The sequence below is a fragment of the Neofelis nebulosa genome, chromosome 16 (assembly GCF_028018385.1).
Source record: "Neofelis nebulosa isolate mNeoNeb1 chromosome 16, mNeoNeb1.pri, whole genome shotgun sequence".
In the NCBI taxonomy this organism is placed as follows: domain Eukaryota; kingdom Metazoa; phylum Chordata; class Mammalia; order Carnivora; family Felidae; genus Neofelis; species Neofelis nebulosa.
The window spans coordinates 5,801,261-5,822,803 of record NC_080797.1 but is presented as its reverse complement, the minus strand read 5'-3'; the positions used below and the strand labels follow the sequence as shown (position 1 = coordinate 5,822,803).

Genomic DNA, 21,543 nt, shown 5'->3' with positions numbered 1-21,543 from the left:
AATGGGGTGCCCCAGGGGTTGTCACGTTAAAGTCTCCTGGTGCTGCTAATCATTTAAAAATTCTTTTCTCCTTGACTTGGGTAGTTGTTTATGTGCATTTCATTCCTCTCTGCACAGGTCTTTGGTTAAGAAAGATATACGAACATTGACGTGTGTCCTTCCCAGAGAGGGGAGGGCAGGCACCAGGAGCTCCTCCAATGTCGGTTAGAGAGGAGCCGGCAGTCCCAGGGCCCAGACAGCAGTTCCGGCCCAAGGTTGAAATGGCCATCCTGAAGGTTGAGGTTGCCCGATAACTTGCGAGAGAACGGGATGAGGAGGGCAAAGGACTTCTACTCTACCTGGCCACTGCAGTCACAGGGCTCGCTGAAGGCCACGTACTCTCCTTCCTTGCTGTACATGCCCAGACTTATCTTGGTCGCTTTCTCACTGGCGTCCAGCTGGAATTCCATTTTGGCCATGTTGTCAAAGAGTTTGGAAAGATGGCGTTGAACCTAAGATGGGAAACCACGCCACAGGATTGGACAACGTGTCCGGGCAGACGCTCGACGGGACTGTGCAGAGGTCTACTGCATGCCAGCCATTAGAGACGGTTACCAAACATTTACAGGGAAGCTTGTGGAACAGTGGTGGGGTGGTATGAGGTCGGAACCAAATGAATTGGGTAGAAGTGGTCAAGGGAACACGGAATTAGTGGGAATCGTGGCCGCGAAAGTTTCACGAATGTCTGCTTGAACTAAATGGGAACAGACTGGAGGGAAAAAATGACGGTTAATTCCTAAACCCTCCTCCTCAGAAAATGCTACCCTGCGGCAGAAGGGCGATGGTGCTGGCGGTGGCCTGTGGAAGAAGTCACCCGGCTGTTGAAACCACTTAGGCGCAGGAGACCTGTACCTGGTTCTCCCTCGCCACGTCGTCTCATGACACAGAGGCCCCTTTCCAGTAACGCCCTGGGTGACTGTTCTAGGAGGGTTCCCAGAGAGCCACGCCGTGGTCCTGACATGAGGGAAATGGCAGGCTGAGAGGAAAAAAATAAGCAGAAAGCTCTCTGGTAGCGCTTTCTGAGATACAGGGCGTCCAGGGTACGGGGACCCGGAGTCGTAATCCTAAATTTACCGTAACCAGCTCCCCAGCTAATGACAGGAGAGGAGTAAATACACTGTGAGGGCACCAGAGGGGATCCCACCCAAGGTGACTTGGGATGAGTATCTTGATGGGAGGGAACCTTCTTTGTCAGAGAGAAGGGGGGAGGGGCACAGAGGGGAGGGGGAGAGGAGGTGGGAGAGAGAGAGAGAAGCTTTAATAAAGGAAACAGAAGTGATCATGAAAAAGGCCACCTTGTTTTCAATTAAATGAAAGAAACACGAACGCGATGAAATAGGAGATAGAGATGAATGGGTAGCGGTAGGAAAATGATGCAAGGGGACAACAAATACTTAAGAACCAAATCAACACAGACGAAGGAAATACGGTGGACGGGCTTGAGAAGCCATGGAAAGACACCAAGGAAGAGGGGTAACAGATGAAAATGTGGGGCACCTGGGTGGCTCAGTCGGGTGAGGACCTGAGTCTTGATCTCGGCTCAGATCATGATCCCAGGGTTATGGGATCGAGCCCTGTGTTGGGCTCTGCACTGACAGCAAGCAGCCTGCTTGAGATCCTCTCTCTCTCCCTCTCTGCCCCTCCCCTGCTCATGCTTTGTCTCTTTCAAAAATAAACTCAAGGGGCGCCTGGGTGGCGCCATCGGTTAAGCGTCCGACTTCAGCCAGGTCACGATCTCGCGGTCCGTGAGTTCGAGCCCCGCGTCAGGCTCTGGGCTGACGGCTCAGAGCCTGGAGCCTGTTTCCGATTCTGTGTCTCCCTCTCTCTCTGCCCCTCCCCCGTTCATGCTCTGTCTCTCTCTGTCCCAAAAATAAATAAAAAACGTTGAAAAAAAAAAATTAAAAAAATAAATAAATAAATAAAAAATAAAAAAAATAAAAAAAAAACTCAAAAAAAATTTTTTTAAATATGTACGAATATATGAAGGCAATGTTATATTGTACAGAGAAAACAGAATCCTAGCTTATGGAAATCTGATGAACTTAAAGGGAGAAAAATCCAGATAATGGAATATAAATATTATTTTAAAGCATATAGGAATAGGGGCGCCTGGGTGGCTCAGTTAATCATCCAACTTTGGCTCAGGTCATGATCTCGTGGTTCATGGGTTTGAGTCCCATGTCGGGCTCTGTGCTGACAACTCAGAGCCTGGAGCCTGTTTTGGACTCTGTCTCCCTCTCTCTGCCTGTCCTCCACTTGTGTGTGCTCTCTCTCTCTCAAAATTAAACAACCGCTAAAAAAATTTAAAGCACATAGAAAGAAAACCTTTTCAAGATAATGACCCTGGTTTTCAGATAGGAAAGAAAAAACTCGTCAAATGTTGGAAAAATTAACAAAGCCAAGTATATAAACGTATACAAACTTTCTAAAATTAAACTTTAAATTTTGATCTCTACGGAGATCCAAATAGAAACAAATGAGGTTACCTAGAAAGATCTGGGGAGGGAAAAAAAAGCAGGTGGACCTCAGATGATGTCTCAGAGCTACATCTGGGGGGATTTGAGAAGAAAGTGCTGTGACACACAGGAGTTCCAAACTCGACCGTTCAATCACTCACCTGTAAAAGCTACCACAGAGTCGCAGACAGAGAAGGATCTGGGGATTAGTCTACTAACCTTCATCTCTCGGGATGGTGGGGAGGGAAGAGCTACTTACAGATTTACTCACACCAAGCAAGACAAATAAAAATAAGTATTTAGGGGGCGCCTGGGTGGCTCAGTCGATTAAGCGTCCGACTTTAGCTCAGGTCATGATCTCGCGATCCGTGGGTTCAAGCCCCGCGTCGGGCTCTGTGCTGACGCCTTGGAGCCTGGAGCCTGCTTCGGATTCTGTGTCTCCCTCTCTCTGTGCCCCTCCCCTGCTTGTGCTCTGTCTCTCTCTCTCTCTCAAAAATAAGTAAACGTTAAAAAAAATATATAAGTATTTAAGAATGAGCACATCATGTACAAAAGGTCTGGCAACGATCTTTGACTTTCCCTACGCATGGAATTAATGAACGTATAGCTACAAAACAGAATGCCGGTGTGATAAATATCTCAACTCCGCTATGCGTGGGCTACTCTGGAACTTTTTCGGAAAACTATATAGGGGAACAAAAGAAAGGTGGGTTTTAACTCTAGGGATGATCTGTGTTTGGTACATGCTTCTCACCAACAAACCAAAAATATAATTTCAGGGAGGTGGAAAGTTAATGGCGAAGATGGGAAACTAATGCACGGCTGTCATCTTTAGGCTCCATGAGAGCCGCTCTCCTCCGTTGCTGGTGGTGACGCAACAGGCTGTTTCCCCACGGAGGGAAATAGGGCCACTGCTAAACCCGACCACATAGCATTTACCCTCTGACCCAGAAAAATCCCACTTCTAGGCATTTGCCTGGAAGGCAGACCCCCAACAATACAAAACCCAAAGTTATCCACTGGCACAGGATTTGTAATTGAAAAATTGTATCAACAACCTTTGGCCAAACTGTGGCATTGTCCAGGGAGTTAGGATGCAGGTGTATTAAAAAAAAAAATGAGGGGGGGGGGCGCCTGGGTGGCTCACTCGGTTAAGCGTCTGACTTCGGGTCAGGTCATGATCTCACAGCTCGTGAATCTGAGCCCCACGTCGGGCTCTGTGCTGACAGCTCAGAGCTCAGAGCTCAGAGCGTGCTTCGGATTCTGCGTCTCCCTCTCTCTCTCTCTGCCCTTCCTCTGCTTGGCACACGCTCTCTCTTAAAAATAAACATTAGGGGCGCCTGGGTGGCTCAGTTGGTTGAGCGTCCGACTTCAGCTCAGGTCACGATCTCGCGGTCTGTGGGTTCAGGCCCCACGTCAGGCTCTGGGCTGATGGCTCAGAGCCTGGAGCCTGCTTCCAATTCTGTGTCTCCCTCTCTCTCTGCCCCTCCTCCATTCATGCTCTGTCTCTCTCTGTCTCAAAAATAAATAAAGGTTAAAAATAATTAAAAATAAATAAATAAATAAACATTAAAAAAAAAAAAAAAACGAGGGCCATGCCTTTAAATTGATATGGAGTGATTTCCAGGATACGTAACAACATAAAAAACTGCTTTCAAGTATACATAGCAGACTCCCTTTTATGTGAGAAAGGAGGGTAAATTAGAAAACCACACGGGCAGATATAAACGAACATTTGCTTGTTTCTTGCAAAGGAAAGCCAGAAACTAGTGGGGTCGGTGACCTACAGGGAGTGGAGGGGAAGTACAGGAGGGGCATTTCCAACATACCTTTTTGCACATCTTGACTTTTAGAATTCTACGTATTCAAACAATCCAATCCACAGGGATGGGAAGAAAAAACAAAAACAGAAACAAAAACTAAAAGCCAAGAGAAATACCTGAGCCCAACCATACTTCAGGTGAAGTACAAAAATCACACTGAAGGGCGGGACAGAACTCATCCAAGTAACTTCTGAACACGGTACTCTGACCGGATATCCTCCGTCAAAGGAAAAGTGGAGAACTACATACACACAGATCTTGGCGTCTTCTCAGGGTGACACCGGGTGGAGACACCATCCCCCCGTCCTACCTGTTACTTGGAGACGCAGACCTAGGGTCTAAGACAGTCTTTCTCGAAGGGTGGTCCCGAGACCACCAGCATCATTTCGGGAATCCTTAGAAATGCAACCTCTCCAGCCCCACCTGGACCTACAGGCTCATCTGAAACCCTGGGGCCCAGGAATCTGCATTTTAACAGGAGTTCCAGGTGATTCTGATGCACCTGAGCCCCCAGGTGACACTCATGTTTGAGAAGCGCTGTCTACAGCTCCAAACACAACCAGTGGGACTTTCATATTGAGAGAGAGAGGGGGGGAAAAAGGCTGTACCACAGTAGCCTTCTCCTATCTTACAGATGAGGAAATTTCACCAAAGAGAAGGGACTCCCAAGACCACACGGCCAACAAGTGGCTAGAACTAGGGGCCAGAACTCCAAATTTTGAGCTCCTTGTGTATACTCTTTCCGCACACACAAAAATCACAAAATGCCAAGTTAATACAACCTTCAGTCTTCTCTCCCCTGGAAATGTTTGCTGTAACTTTTGCTAGCACCTACCTGGATCTCTCTTCAGAATCCGATCAAAGGCACGCTCCTGTGAAGGCTTAGACCCCTCCACCTTCCCCATCCTCGAAGCTTCCCCTTTCGGGGGTTAGAGCCACTGATGGGCCGGGGGCTCCCCGAGAAGCCTAACTATAAACGTGGAAGATGCCGGGGGGTGAGGTGGGGGGGGGGGGGAAACGTGGGTCTGAAATACGCACCCTACCAGAGAGAGGAGGCATAATGGGGAATCTGACACCTTCCCACTTGGGAGCCCCCTCAGACTTTCTGGATGCTTCCACGAGTGCTCCCTCCACTTACCTCTTGAGGAGCTGTGCCGTTGGAAAGGATGTCTAACAGGTCAGAAGAGGACAGAAAGTAAAACCTAGGGAAGGCAAGCCTTTTCGTATCCAGGTACTCTGCCAGGGCCTTCTCACACAGGTGCAATCTGAGGGCACAGACATAGGATTTTGTAATTAAGTTTGCTTGGGCGCATAGGTGCGTAGACACGACCCAAAGGCAGACAGAGGCAGGACACGGAACGCGTATGGAAATCAGTGCCAGAAACACTGAGGGTATTTGCAAATATACACACTGGTGCATTTCCACCCAAACAAGCGCCTCTCATAATACCCCACGTTACCTAACATACCGGAAAATCGAAGCGCGTGCGCGCGCGCACACACACACACACTTGCTTGGATAGCTGAAGACAGTAAGGGTCTCAGAGAATGGGGAAAAGGCACCATCACCTTCCCCGGTATAAAGGCGGGGGTGGGGGGGGAGCAAGCAGACCATCACCTGCTCTGAAGACCTTCCAGTTTTTCGTAAAGACCTGGTTTATTGGTGGCCTCCACGACATTTGGAGTTTTCTGGGCATCGTAAGCCAGCTCTTTAAAGTCCACGTCAATGCCTTCAAATCTTTCAGAATCCTGAAATTGAAACGTGGGGGGAGGGGCGCTTGGGTGGCTCAGTCAGTTAAGCGGCTGACTTTGGCTCAGGTCATGATCTCGCGGTCCGTGAGTTCAAGCCCTGCGTCAGCCTCTGTGCTGACAGCTCAGAGCCTGGAGCCTGTTTCAGATTCTGTGTCTCCCTCGCTCTGACCCTCCCCCGTTCATGCTCTGTCTCTCTCTGTCTCAAAAATAAATAAACATTAAAAAAATTAAAAAAAAAAACGTGGGGGGAAATTCACCACTGCTTTCTCGGACTCAAAGAAGGTCCCCTCATCTGCAGCAATTCAGAAGCAGAAACCAGTCCTTGGGGGAGGCCCTAAAAACTTCAACAAGGAAATACTCTTGGCTTGAAACAGAAGTTCCTGCACATTTGGGCCACAAAATCCCTCCGTGTTTTGCAAAAATTGGCGAGGAGTGCAAAGAGCTTTTTGCGTATGTGGCTAATATAGCCCTCAGTGCATTTTCTCCGTTGGAAGCTGACGTTGACAGATTGAAAAAATATTTTGTTAATTCATTTGAAGAGTAATGATATTAAGCCCACGATGGTAACCTGATAATATACTTCTAACATAATTGTATTTTCCAAAACAAAATAACTTAGAGAGGAGGTGACATTGTTTTTTTGTTTTTTCCTCCCCAAAGTTAATGTCTGACTCGGAACATGGCCAGGTTTTCTTTCCTGCTCTGCATTCGATCTGTCGTGATGTCACGTATCATAGAGCCTCTGGGGAACTCCCGTGTGCACCTGGAAAAATCTGAGCGGAAAAGGCAAACAGCATCTTAGCACTATTCTTAAGACAGCTTTGACCCTGAGGATCCCCTACAAGGGTCAGGGTCCCCGGACCATACTTTGACCGTCGGCATAAAACACACACTTCCTACATCAGGTGGACGGCGGGCGGGTCCGCTGCCTTCCCTGGGTCCGTGCTAAAGTTTACGTAACCAAAGTAAGATGTTCTTCGGCAAACGTGAGGTCAAACGAATCAGTTACCACCATGTCCTTCAAACACACACAGTGAGGAACAATATCACTGACATGGTCGAGACAATAATATGTGCAGAGTTTAGCTCAACACCTGGCACCTGGCGAGAGCTTGTGGTATTTTTAGTACATGGCAACGATCACAACAGTATATGCTGTGTGCACTGTTCAGTTATATCCCTGAAGTAGGTTCTGGTATTTGTCCCAGTTCGCGGGAGGAAACCAGGGCACAGGGAGGTTAAGCAACTTGCCCAAGATCCCACAGCTCCAAGAGACAGAGCTGAAACTCAGCCTGCCCCGCCCACCTGGGTCTGCTCCGAACATCTTCAATCCACACCCCTCTCCAAGAAGATTTAGAAATAGGGGGGCTGGGGACAATATGTTTGCTCAGTGAGGTATCTTGTTCCCGTGAGAGGTGCGGAAGTCTCAAGGTTTCATCAGAAGTATGAAGTACGGAGCACTAGTGCTCCCATGGAAAGAGCTGGAAAGAAAATTGATATCCTGCAGAAGGCAACTGTACAGAAATGCCTGTGTGTGTCAAGCCAAGTTGGGAAATGTTTCTAATGAATGAAAATAGTTACTAGTTAGGGTGTAAGATTATGACCGGTTTTATCATGTTTTCAAATTGTCTCTGTTATTGCACTGTTAATACAAAAAAAAAAAAATTAAATGTGTTCGCATACTTCACACACAAACCCTTGCCACTGAGAAGTTAATGACACCAATTCTTTCTGGTGCATAGTTGGGAGTTCTCAGATGCCTCCTCAGAGTCTCTACCAAAGTCTCCACTGATTTCCATGCCCCGCCCCCCCAATTAAACCTGCTCTTCTCCAGTCACTAGCACTGCAGAGAAAGAAAATCTGGCTTATTCCATGTGGCCTGATGACAACCTATCAGAATTGTTTTCTGTTTTTTTATTTAAAAAAAAATTTTTGTTGTTGTTGCTTATTTATTTATTTTTGAGAGAGACAGACAGAATGTGAGTGGGTTAGGGGCAGAGACAGAGGGAGACACAGAATCCGAAGCGGGCTCCAGGCTCCGAGCTGTCGGCACAGAGCCCGACGCGGGGCTCGAACTCGTGAACCGCGAGATCGTGCCCTGAGCCGACTGAGTCACCCAGGCGCCCCAGTTTTCTGCTGTCTTTCGTTCCGGATGTACAACCTTTCATCTGCAGTCGGACATTAGATATGCTTTTTGAGGGGCGAGCTGGAAAAATACAACGTTTTGACGGGGGGGGGCGCTTCAACTTTTAAGGGAGATCTGCACAATGTGTGACATTTTGGAAACAAACTGATTTGTAGGCAAAGAGCTTTCTGTGCTGAGGGGGTACAGAGAAACAGAGAACTCTGCAAAAAAAAAATCCAATGAATATGAATCCACTGAGAGGTGGGTAAGTTAATGGCACGTTAATTAAGACAAATTAGAAGGGGCAATCAACCACAGGGAAGGTAGTAATGAGAAGAATGTATAGTTCAGAGAAATTCGCTGCTGAGGATTTAGCTGCAGACTGGTGTTTCGCAGGCGGTACAGGCCAGAGGTCTGCAGGGTGCCTCACGGCTCAAGAAGGAACTTGAATTTGCCCGGAAACAAATGCTCACTCCCAGTTGACAACTGCACTGTAATTGTCTGTGGAGCGGCTCGTGACTGGCTCATCCCAAACTTCAGGAGCTGATAGCCTCCATTTCCTTTCTTTCTTTTTTTCAACGTTTATTTTTGAGACAGAGACAGAGCAGGGGAGGGGCAGAGAGAGGGAGACACAGAATCCGAAACACGCTCCAGGCTCTGAGCGGTCAGCACAGAGCCCGACGTGGGGCTCGAACTCACGGACCGCGAGATCGTGACCTGAGCCGAAGTCGGACGCTTAACCGACCGAGCCACCCAGGCGCCCCTCCATTTCCTTTCTTAAATACACGTTAGAACAACACCAATCGACCCTCCTTTCTTTTTCCCAGCCATCCAGGGACACACTGATGGGTGTGCATTTCCCCTTCTCTCTTTCCCTCTGCCTGACTTGTGGCGGCTTGGGAGGCCGATGTTTGTTGCAGGTGCCTTCGAGTGGAGGCAAGACCAGGCAGAGGAGGACAGGGTCTAGGGGACCGCGCAGACAGGGAGCGCCTCCCTCGACTCGGGTAAGGGAGCAGAGCGAGTGGGATTTCCTTAGCAGGTACCTGGGGCAGCTGAGCCCGGATGTCTTCGGATCCCATGAATATACTTTCCAGGTGAGACCACGTGCGCTGCACGTCGAACCAGGTGGCGATGACGGCGTCGGCCGTGGACAGCCTCTTCTGCCAGCCGGACACTTGCTCCAGGAAGAAGGCAACGTGCTTGGACGTCATCAGGTTCTGCAGCTGGACTTGGTTGTCCTCCAGGAGCTCGAGGAGGTCCTCGTCCGACCGCAGCTGGGGGACGCCGGTCCGCGGGTGGGGCTCGTACCGGAATTCCAGGCCGGCCCAGGTGGCGCACAGCTCCGTCAAGGTCTCCTCCGTGCCCATCTCTTTCACGGCCTTGTCCGCGATGCTCCGCACCTCGTCCTCAAAATGGTGCAGCTGGAGCCGCAGGAGGTCTGCCAGGGTGGTGCCCTCGTCCACGGCGAAGCTCACGCCCGTGGCCTGCACCAGCTGCCTCCAGTGCCGCTCCCGGATGGCCGGACTCTGCAGCTCGGCCACCGCCCGCAGGGAGCTCAGAGCGTCCGACACGGTGCTCTCCAGGCCCGCGAACGCGTCCCAGGCCCTGACCTCCTTGTCCAGGTTCCGGATGCACCTGGCGAACCGTCTACACTCCCGGTCCATGGCCTCCACGTTGACCTCCCTCCACGGGGCCGTCTCCCAGGCATGGATGCTGGAGGTGACCATCCCTATCGTGTCCCAGAGCTCCTTCAGCAGGCAGACTTCCTGCCTGCACTGGTTCAGCTGCTTGTAGTTGGGAATGCTGACCTCAAACAAGGCAGCAGACTCCGAGATGGAGGCCAGGGTCAGCTCCATCTGTCGGATCTCCATGTGCCTGGCGTCCAGCTCTCGGTGAGGGGCGACGCTGTCGAACCTACGAAACAAAAACGTGTTCCTTCCGGTGAGTAGGGCGCACGGGGGCTCGTGTCCCAGAATCGCCAGGGTCACGCTGGCTCAAATCTTTAAACCCCTAGTATTTTAGCCACGAACGGTAACTGGCACCGAAGCCCAGGAAGAAAAAGGCACTCGGGGTGGGTTGGGGGGGCGGGGGGAGTAAGCACGCACAGCTGGAGAAAAGACAGTTCAAGGTGAACAGGAGGCTTGGATCTTCTCTTCACACCTGAGAAGGGAAAACTAGTCTCCTTTTCCATTGCTTCCCTGGCCCCGCATCCAGGGATGAAGGGGACCATCCCTTTGTTCAAGCTCCCTTTGGACTGTGCTTTTGCGCACTGGCTCCCGGAGCACCTGACACAGAGGAACACAGTCACGTTCCCGTAGGTGCTGTAAAGCCAGAGCTCCTGCCAGGACTATGCGTGGTAGGCGGTCTTTAGGTGAGAGGGCTGGCATCTAGAAGTCCTACGCTACACTCCCTCTGGGGCACTGGCTCTCAGTCTAGGTGACATGTTAGAATTTGCCGGAAGTTTTGAATGCTCTCCGTGCCCAGGCTGCTCCCCAGTCCAGTGAAATCAGGCTCTTTAGGGGTGAGACCCAGGCGCAGCTTGCCGGGTGGTTCCAGCGTGCCAGGTTGGCGTCCTTGACTGTGGGGAAGCTCACGTGGGTGGCCTGTGACGCCTCCAGGCAATAGCACTGCCACGTTTGGGAACCACGGATAGAGGACCTTGAAGACTGAACACAGAGACCTCACCGGGGCCCTGTGCAGTCATCGTGCTGCTCCTTTGCTAGGGGCCTCAAGTCAGACTCCTCTTCTTAAGTCCTCCCTCCAAGTTGTCCTTGATCTCGAGCCTTAGACCACTCTGGCCTGCTCTCTCCTGAATCCTGGGTGCCTCTGGTTCTTCACCCGACTTCTATCTCTGCGCTGTGCCCAGCTTTACGGTTTTTCTTCATAGGCCCCCACCCTCTTTTCTCTCTTGTGCTCACGGCAGGCATCCACCGCCCCCTCTGAGCCTCCCCAGTGCTCGCCTGCTTCACGGCCCTACCTTTCCAGAACTGCGTTCCCGGCCTGGCCTCTCTCCTCCAACATCAGCACCCCACATGCAGGGGCATCTGGCTGGCTCAGTCCATGGAGCACGCAACTCTTGATCTTGGGGTTGTAAGTTTGAGCCCCATGTTGGGTGTGGAGAGGACTTAAATCTTGAAAGGAAGGAAGGATGAAAAGGAAGAACGAACGAACAAACCTGACATGCAAAGGAACCCATGTGGGCAGATAACGTTTCTTTGGTCAGGAGCACGTGGAACCCAAGTGTGTAAGGAGCCTCTCGTTTTCCTCGCCATCACCAACTCTGGTTTCTTCTGTGTGCCTGGAGGGCCAATTTGGGGGCACCACGACTTAAGGGGGAATGCCACGTTCCTCTAAAATCAAAATAAGGTATCATGGGCTTCATCATCAAGGGGAAAGTTGAGGGCAAATGAGTGATTTAAAGAACCGGTCGTTTCCTCCAGTCTAGCATGTGTGTGCGTGCCCACGCACACGTACGTACGTATGCTCGTGTATGTTAGTTGGGTGGTGGAGTGTGGAGGGGAGGACGGCATACGACGTCTTTTTCTTGAACTGCCTCTCCTCTCAGTTGTCTTTGGAAATATCTGACTTGACGGATGGAAAGTAATCCTAATTAAAGCCATTTACCTGAACTGCTCACCACTTAAGCCTAATTACCCTGCAACACAATAACAGTTATGCATCCCATTAAATCAGTGTCAGATTAACTTTGATGCTTGCTACGTTTGATTCTGCTGGTTCCATCTAAATGGTTTTTGGCTTCTGTGCTACAGTTGTGGACTTGTCTTCAGAGGATGAGGCCGAACATCATGGCGTGTCTTCGCTGGTCTCCGTCCCCCCTCCAGGGTTCCGGAACAGGACTGGAGGTTGAAGTTCTCAGAGCTGAAGGGGGACCTTTGTCTGTCTAGGCAAGGAGCTTCCTCCCCCGCCCCAGGAGAGGAGTGGAAAAAGAACCAGAAGGAAAGAAATGTAATGTCCTCATGGCAAGTGGTCCGGCAGGAAAGATCAAGTGCACGGCTGGTTTTTTTCTCCTCATTCTTCATTTCCAAAGACTGATTGTTGAAGTGTGTAGGTTCTACTTTTTATCTTGACTGGAACGACTTGGAAAGCGAATTTAGCTTCTTGCTGTTGGTACGAGATCCTTGTGGGCCAACGTCTAAAAGCCCACATTCTGTTCAATCTACGAATGGCGTATATAATTCAGGAATAATTTATGAGCGACGTCGTGAGCTCTCAGGGTGTTCAGGGCACACACAGGAGAAAATGAATGGTCTTTCTAACCATTCTTTCCTTAGCACGTGCGAACACCCTGAAATCAACAGCAGCACCCCAGATGTCTGTCAGAGGCGATTACTTGTCAGACCTACTCCTGAGGTCGTCTACTGCGTGGTGTAATTTTTGTTTATGGTTTAAATTTGTGGACAGTCATTTCCTGCAGCTGAGCACACATAAAAGTTAATTTGGCCTAAGTGGTGAAAAGAATCCCAAGACACGAGGGCAGGTAACCCTCTTCCCATTTCAAAACTCTGGTGCACACCGTCAGGATGTTCACAGCCCTGATTAATGTGCCTAATAAGCTGGAAGCGGTTCTCCGAATCCTAGGGGAGCGATACAGTAGGAGAACAAGAAAGCAATTGGAGGGAACGCGGTGCAGTAAGTCTTTGAAATTGAAACAATAATGCAAAAGTATTTTAATCTAAGGAGAGAAATGCCTGCAATGTCTGGATGAATAAAATTATAATGGAGAGAAATGGAAATTCGGTGCTTGTGCGTACGATCTCAGAAGAATGATTGACTCAGGCCCGACCCAGACGTAGGTGTGTGTGGAGGGAGTGGGAGGAATGAGTGATTTAAATTAATTCTGGGGAAGCCAGTGGGTGGTAAATGTTTAACCTCAGAACCACACCTGTGTGTTCAAAACCAAACACACCCCTGCTTGGTACCTGACGGGAATCTTAAGACTCAACTCATCCGAACCGAGCCTGGGGTCTTTCAGTTCTTCCCCATCGGTGGCCCCCACCTTGGTGAGCAGTGAAAGAGTGCCTTGCACTTAGTGGTCTAGGATAGAAGACAGAGAACTGTACCAGTCTCTCCTCCCTGCTCACCTCTCGTACCCAATCAACACACCTATTCCCCTCCCAGATCTCTCCAATCTGTCCTCTCTCCATTGTCAATGCCATCGCATCAGTCCATGGGGACTGCTTCTCTCCTGGGCTGCTGCCATCACCCTCCCACCGAGCACTCGGCCCTGAGTGGGTCTCGCTCCACCCCGGGCTCCGCAGCCACAGGCCAGTGGTGTTCACACCACGTTGTCCTCATGCTTAGGCTCCTCAGTGGTTGATCATGGTCAGAATCTGGTTCCGTGAACCGCTCTGTTCTCACCCCCATTTCCAGCATCCCAGCCATGCACACATGGGGCCATCCAACTGTTCCTCACGTTTTCACCCTTTGGTGCCTTTGAGTGTTCTGCTTCCTATGCCTGGAATAACCTCACCTCCAACTTCTCTTCCCAATGGCTAATCCTCCCTTTCCCACTGGCTCAAGCACCATCTCCAACAGGGGGTGTGAACTCCCTCCTTGGGGGAGGTTAAAGTTGGCCACCCAATGGACGTGTCTTTTGCTTTATTTTTTCTGTTTTTATTTAAAAAAGTTTTTAATGTTTTTATTTATTTTTGAAGGAGAGAGAGAGACAGAGCATGAGCGGGGGAAGAGCAGAGAGAACGGGAGACACGGAATCTGAAGCAGGCTCTGTGCTCTGAGCTGTCAGCACAGAGCCTGACGTGGGGCTCGAACTCACAAACCGTGAGATCATGACCTGAGCCGAAGTTGGAGGCTTAACTGACTGAACCACCCAGGCACCCCTGTTTTTGTTTTTTTGAGAAAGAGAGAGTTCTGGGGTGAGGGGCAGAGGGAGAGAGAGGGAATCTTAAGCAGGCTCTAAGCTTAGCATGGAGACCAACGCAGGGCTCTATCCCACAATGCTGGGACCATGACCTGAGCTGAAATCAAGAGTCAGATGGGGGGTGCCTGGGTGGCTCTGTCAGTTGAGCGTCCAACTTTGGCTCAGGTCATGATCTCACAGTCTGTGGGTTCGAGCCCTGCGTCGGGCTCTGTGCTGGCAGCTCAGAGCCTGGAGCCTGCTTTGGATTCTGTGTCTCCCTCTTTGCCACTCCCCCACTCATGCTCTCTGTCTCAAAAGTAAACATTAAAAACATTAAAAAAAAAAAAAAAAAGAGTCAGATGCTCAATCAACTGAGCCACCCAGGCGCCCCTCCAAAGAATGTGTCTAAGCACTCATTTTTGAAATTGTCTCTGAGGTCAGAAAGTATGGGGTTTGTTTTTTTTTTTTTTGGTTTGTTTTTTTTTTTGAGCATGTATTATCTTAAAATCCCAGCACAATATCCTTTTTTGGTGACCCCATTGTTGAGACCACGACCTCTGCTGCTCTGCGGAAGCCTGAATCGTGTGAATGAATCAGATGAACTGGAAGAACAGGGTGAAGCTGAACTAATGACTTGTCTCAGGACTGCGACATGTTTGTGGGAGATCTAACGATGAGCACTTGTTTTCTCCAGCTACTGAAGAGACAACAGACACTGTGCAAGCAAGACTGAGGACCCTCTTTCCTCACGCCTGCTGCACTGGGCTATCTGGAAAGCTTTGCTTTCTCTAGTTGTTGTGCACAACAGTACCCAAAGGGCTCTCTCGATCGTTCAAGAAAGCTCTCTCGATCGTTCACGGAATCCGGCTGCCAGCCGACTGAAAACACTAATGGTCTCCACTGAGCTGTAGCTCACCGAGATCAAGTGCTTTGGCTAAGAAAGCCGTGGGTAGATAACCTTGGTCTCGATGTGGGAAAGACAACCGGTTATGTGCCATGGCATCATTCCTTAAGGTCAGGAAGACTGCGCTCAAGGTTAGGACACTGAGCCAGAGAAGGCCACTGGAGCATGGAGACATTCCTTTTGCTCCGAGGGGACAGTCTGCCTCCGGACTTTAAGAGGTGTGAAAAGTCCTTGAATCCGAATATGAGGAGTTAGCCAATTACTACGAAGTCAGGGAGCTCAGCTCGGAATATGCTGATACAGCTCAGAGTTAACAACTACAGGAAGAAGTTAAGACTTGGACACAAAGAAACTCATCCCAAGCAACCAGACATCAACCGGCACCTGACAGGCTTCAGGAGCCTAATGAGATACTTTCTTTCTCCTCCTCAAAGACAAGATCAGTGTGAGCTTAACCTGCAACATAATCAGCAACAGAAACTTGCACTCGCAGAGGAATGTGCCAGGGTCTGCATTTTAGAAACTCTTAAATGATCTAAAAGTGAAGGCACCAGAATTAAAACCCTTTGCCATACACACAGCCTTAAAATGTCAAACACACAGATTTGCATACACCAAGCCCAGAAAGACAACAAGCCTTGAGTTGATTCCCACTAAGATTCCCTTCAGCCATAAATCCACAATTCTGCTCCGGTCCTGATGTTTTCTTGCGGAGAAGAAGAACGCATCACAATTGAAGTAATGTTTGGCTTTCCATGCTGCTGTGAGCAGCTCTTTTCAAAGTGTTCTCTTGCAAGGCCTCATCTGCATGTCAAATTAACAGATGCGGATTTGGAAAACCCAGCTCAGAGAAGCAATATCCACCCAGCCGGCAGATACGGGTGCTAAGAAAGAAAACAAACTCAATCGCAGCCATCACGTTACAAAAACGCCACCAGTCGATCAACACACGTACGCGACCTAACTACGAAGGAGGGATACCGCGTTTTCAACGGGTACGCAAAATCACACCAGCAAATGGACGTTGTGTCCTCTTGAGCAGTTATCTGGAGTTCCATTTGGGAAAACATTTCACCGCGTATCTTTGGGACCCTTCTCTTGAAAAAATTTGTAAGGGACAGTGGAGGCAAAGATATTAGTGTCTTTTCCTCTCTTTCTTACGGCTGTTGCCGTGGGTGTGATTGTTAACGCTAAGCAAGTATCACACAGCTCCATAACCCAACTCCCTCGCCAGCTTTGGCTCTGCGTGATCGGTGTTTAAATTCAAATATCCAATTGCATGTCCAAAGGAGAGTCAAGAGAATATGTCTCAGACTCTGAAAGAACAGTCCCCAAAGAGTTTCACCAATGTGTGGTGCAACAGATGTTTCCTTGGAGCAAGGGCACGGCTCCAAAGACAATTATGCTAAAGGGATGTGGACTCATCTTGAATTTTACGCCCTGGCACGATTGCTTCAAAGGGAACCAGTTACTTCCCCATAGGGCAGCAAGGCTCAAACTTGGCTGCGCAGTGGAAGCACCTGAGGACCTTTACAAAGTACTGGAGGTCTTGTCCCCAGGTTGCTCTGCGAGATAGACTGGACACTGGAAATTTTAGAAGCTCCCTAGGTGATTTTAAAGTACAGCCAATATGGCGGTGCACGGCTGTAGGGTCTGTTCTTCACATGTCCGTCCTATGCAGAGTTTACCCATCTGTTCCCTGCCTCGTGAAACACTCGTCTCGTTCTCTCTAGCCCCAGGTACGGTAATTGGGAGATAGGAGCCACTCGGTGTACGTTTGGGGAGTGGCGAATAGGAATAGGTAGGCAGTGCCCGTGCACCATGCTGGGCGACCGACAGTTCTGATCTGCCTGGAACAGGGAATCTTCTCTGGATGTGACACTTCCAGCGCTAAAACCAGAACAGCCGAGGGAAAACCAGGATGCTTGGTCATCTTAGTGCCAGATACTACACTAAATACTTGCAAAGATTACTTCTTTTTCTTTTAAGCTCATTTATTTATTGGGGCACCTGGGTGGCTCAGTCAGTTAAGCATCCGACTCTTGATCTGGGCTCAGGTCACGATCTCACAAGTTCGTGACATCAAGCCCTGGGTGGATTCTCTCCCTCTTGGGATTCTCTGCCTTTCTCTTTCTCTCTGTTCCTTCTCCATTTGTGCAGTCTCTCAAAATAAACTTAAAAATATTTAAAAAAATAGTTTGTTTATTCTGAGAGAGCGTAAGCCGGGGAGGGGCAGAGAGAGAGGATCCCAGCCAGGTTCCATGCTGTCAGCACAGAGCCCGACGCAGGGCTCGAACTCATTAACCACGAGATCATGACCTCAGCCAAAATCAAGAGTCGGACGCTTAACTGACTGAGCCACCCAGGCGCCCCACAAAGATTACTTCTTAATTCTGTCAACAACCTTATGAGACAGATACTATCATGAACCCCATTTTACAGGCAAGGGAACTAAAGCTCAGAGCTGGTGAGTTTCCTGACACACAGTAAGTCATAGACTTGTGAGTAGATGCAAGGCGGCCTGAATCCAGAGTCCACATGCTTAATCATTACGCCGTATTTCCTTCTGCTAACGTTGTGATGGTTGGTTTTTTGTTTTTGTTTTTTGTTTTTTTTTTTGGCTTCATTTGTTGCTTTAGCGTGTTGTCTCCCTGTGTGATGTTGTTTTTTCTGGGTAAGTGCCCTTGACAGTTAAAAGGTTTGTCACTCTTCACCAGCATGGCGTTTTCCAGCGTGGAGACGTCTAAGTTCGTCCGTCCCAAACCGTAGAGGAAACCCGGCAGGGATCTCAGCGAGGGAACCAGAAAGTGACTCATAGAACTGGAGTAAGGGAGGGGACCCATCTCAGCTGGTGCATCAGCAGACACGGGACACTGAGAACCAGCTTGTTCTCCTGGTTGGAGCCACCGACGCTGAGCAGAGGACCAGGCACAGACCCCTGGTACACTTCTCCACCAAGGTAGGAGTCGTGCGAAACTCGTGTGTGCACAATGTGAGCACGTGTGAATGGGGTCATTCGTCCTATAGTTGTTTTAAGTAAAGACCCCTTATCATGAGTGGGGAGGGGTCTGAGCATTACTAAGCAAAGAGAGAAAGAAATCCTTCACCATAAATCCTTCCTTTTTTTTTTTTTAATATTTATTTTTGAAAGAGACAGAGTGGGAGTGAGGGGGTGCAGAGAGAGAGGGAGGGAGACACAGAATCTGAAGCAGGTTCCAGGCTTTGAGCCGTCAGCACAAAGCCTGACACGGGGCTCGAACTCACCATGAGATCATGACCTGAGCCACAGTCAGATGCTTAACTGACTGAGTCACCCAGGCGCCCCTCAAATCCTTCCTTCCGTCTTCCAAAGTGCCTTCCAAAATTATTTCAAAATGCTACCAGCCACTTTCTTAAACCAAAAGAACACGAGTCTGTGGGTATTTAGAATACTAGTGGCTTTGTAAAATACCTTGTGATTTTTATCACATACAGTTCGGGGACACAGAACTTTGAGACTTTTTTTTTTTTTTTAAGTTTATCTATTTGAGAGGGAGGGAGACAGAGGGAGAATCCCAAGGAGGCTCTGAGCTGTTGGCACAGAACCCGACACAGGGCTCGATCTCATAAACCGTGATATCATGACCTGAGCCGAAATCAAGAGTCGGATGCTCGACCGACTGAGCCCCCCGGGCGCCTCTAGGCTTCTGTTTTTAAGGCACGGTGTTTGTACAACCTTTGGTCATCTCATACAGGGCTCTGCTCACATCAGCACCAGGTTCTAACCAGCCGATCTAAGTGGGAGGGAAGACCGGAAACAAGTCTTCCCCTGCTAGACGCCAGAAGATCCAAGAACTCAACCGAAAGACCCTCGGAAACCCAAAGATCGCCATGTTTAACAGAAAGGAGGCTGTGCTGACGCGGGGTGGGGGTGGGGGGGTCCATACCTGAAGGGAGCTTCCTTGCGGAATCGCTCCCAGAACTGCTGCTGTTCAACGTCAAAGGCTGAGCACCTCTGACGGAGGGCGGCCACCTCGTTCGCCTGCAGCGGGGCCACGTGCTGCCTCACAGCGATGGCTATCTTCTTGACATTGTCCCACTGCTCAGGCAGCTCCTGCGAAGATGACCGCAGTCCGGTCAGACCCACGCTCTGCCCCCCCGCCCCCATTGCCCGCAAGCCTGAAGCTGGACAGGTGCCCAGACGTCTTTATCAACGCCAGGATGCCACACTGTGATGTCACGGCACGGCGTGCCCGTCCTCTACAGTTCTGACCCATCTCCGTGGTCGCCTGTTTGCCTGGCTATCATCTCCTTCTGACTCTGGCATATCCTTCTTGCCCTCAGCCTCTGACCCAGGAACCTGTGCCCTTTTTCTGTATTGCCTCAGAGTATTGCTTGACTGTTTTCTTTCAGGCCCCACATCCCCTTAAGGTCATCTTAACACTTCTCAGACTTGCTTTCCTTTCTCCGAATCAAAACTTTCAGTCATCCCTAAAAAAGAAGACACAAAACAAAACGAAACCACCAAAGCCCTTCACCCACACCAACTGTCCCATCTATCGCCGACATTGTGCCGTTTCGTATTTATGGAGTTTCCGGAAGGCACTAGAGAGCGCACAGCCATTACACGGACGGCTCCAGATCGCGAGCCTTGGGTCCTCACCCAGCCCCGTTTCTCATTCACCTCGCCCCAACCTCACCCCACTCTGCAGTCCAGAAGCTTTCCCTCTGTTTCTTTTATTCAGGAAACAAACTGTGTACTGACCTCCAGCTGCTTAAACACCGTTTCTGGCAATTCTTGTTCATAGGTCTTTAGCAGCTCAATAGTGTGCTTCAAGGGCTCGAACATCTCATCAGTGCTGTTCTGCCGCTCTTTCAGAGCCATAAGGTGCCCCATAATCTCCACCAATCCTTTGAAATCTCCTTTTTCAACTTTCTTGAGCATGCCGCTCTCGGTATTTCTTATAAACACTTCCAGGTCAGCCAAGCTAAGCAAAGCAAACAGAACGTGAAGAAGCCTTCCCCTCCCACGCCTCAAAAGGAAGGTTGATTTATTTCCCCGACAGGAACAGCCATCATTGCCAAACACTTTCCATGTGCCTAGCACTGTGCATACACCAGACCCTGACAGTGACAATGCGGTCCTCTTCGGAAGGGTCACGGTCGTGTTTTCACAGCCATGAAAGACAGAGACCGGGACCTCCGCGCCGGAGGAGAGAGGACACGTTAGTGGGGCGACTGGTGAAATGGGAAGGCGGCCTGTACATCAGAAACTAGTTCTATGACAACATCAACTTTCTGGTTTTGATAACTACATTATGATTAGGGAAGATGACATCATTTGAGAAAGCTCAGGGAAGGTACACGTGAGCTCTGTACGGTTTTGGCAACTTTTTTTTTTTTTTTTTTTAAGTCTGACATTATTTCAAGGTGAAATTTAGGAAAAAAAATTTCAAAACACTGGGAAAAAAAATATCATGGCCTCGAAAGTCATACCACACTTGGGTTTGATTTGGACACTCATTAGATGTGTAACCACGGCCAAGTCATTTAACATCTCTGGGCCTCAGTTTCCTCACCTATATGATTGGAAAAACTCACTGGTTATGGTGGGAGTTAAGTGAGATTCAGTCTTTATTTCAAAAATATTTATTGAGCATCTATTACATAGAATGAGAGAGATCAATGTATCAAATATTTGAGCCCAACCATGGCTCCAGTTTCTGGGGACAGAATGATAAATGAGAGAGGGGCGCCTGGGTGGCTCAGTGGGTTAAGCAGCTGACTTCAAGCTCAGGTCATGATCTCACGGTTCACGGGTTTGAGCCCTGCATGGGGCTCTATGCTGACAGCTTGGAGCCTGGAGCCTGCTTCGGATTCTGTGTCTTCCTCTCTCTGCCCCTCCCCCACTTGTGCTCTGTCTCTCAAAGTTGAATAAATGTTAAAAAAAAAAATTAAAAAAAAAGAATGATAAATAAGGGAAACAAAGGCTCTGACTTTATAAAGCATACATTCTCATGGGGAAAATAGGAAACAAATCAATGAAATAAATTGTATAGTTTCACATGGCTTTGAGAGCTATAAGGGGACGGAGACTAAGGAGAGTCCAATTTTCTATGGAGTGGTCAGTGAAGGCCTTTCTACAGAGGTGCTATTTGAGCAGAAATGGAAATTGTGTGAAGGAGTAAGCCACAGAAAGAAACGGGAGAAGAGCTTTTGAGTACACGGAACAGCATGAGTCAAGGCACCGAGGCTGGATTCAGTCTGACATATCTGAAGGAAAGGAGAAAGGTCAGCGGGCAGAAACAGAAGAGGAATCGGGGAATCACAGAGGAGAGGTGAGGGAATCAACAGGGGTCAGACGCTGCAGGGCCTTGTTCGCCAGGGCGAGGAGTCCAGATTTCATCATAGGCACGAGGAATCTGAGTTGGAGAAGTATGTTTTCAAAAAAAATTTTTTTTAATGTTTTATTTTTGAGACAAGGAGAGACCTAGCATGAGCAGGGGAGGGGCAGAGAGAGAGAGAGGGCAACACAGAATCCGAAGCAGGCTCCAGGCTCCGAGCTGTCAGCCCAGAGCCCGACGCAG

The 21,543-nt window shown here is 49.3% G+C and overlaps 1 protein-coding gene across 1 annotated transcript in view; it reads right to left on the bottom strand.

Moving 5' to 3' along the window:
* The window catches only part of DNAH9 (dynein axonemal heavy chain 9), a 337,407-nt gene that overhangs the window by 241,848 nt on the left and 74,016 nt on the right, over window positions 1-21,543 (bottom strand). Inside the window, exons 18-23 of the mRNA XM_058704720.1 lie at window positions 19,722-19,944; window positions 18,904-19,070; window positions 9,239-10,109; window positions 5,937-6,067; window positions 5,457-5,583; window positions 339-491 (exon numbers count right to left, since the gene is read on the bottom strand). Coding sequence (XP_058560703.1) covers window positions 339-491; window positions 5,457-5,583; window positions 5,937-6,067; window positions 9,239-10,109; window positions 18,904-19,070; window positions 19,722-19,944 — 1,672 coding nt within the window. The remainder of the gene's footprint in view (window positions 1-338; window positions 492-5,456; window positions 5,584-5,936; window positions 6,068-9,238; window positions 10,110-18,903; window positions 19,071-19,721; window positions 19,945-21,543) is intronic.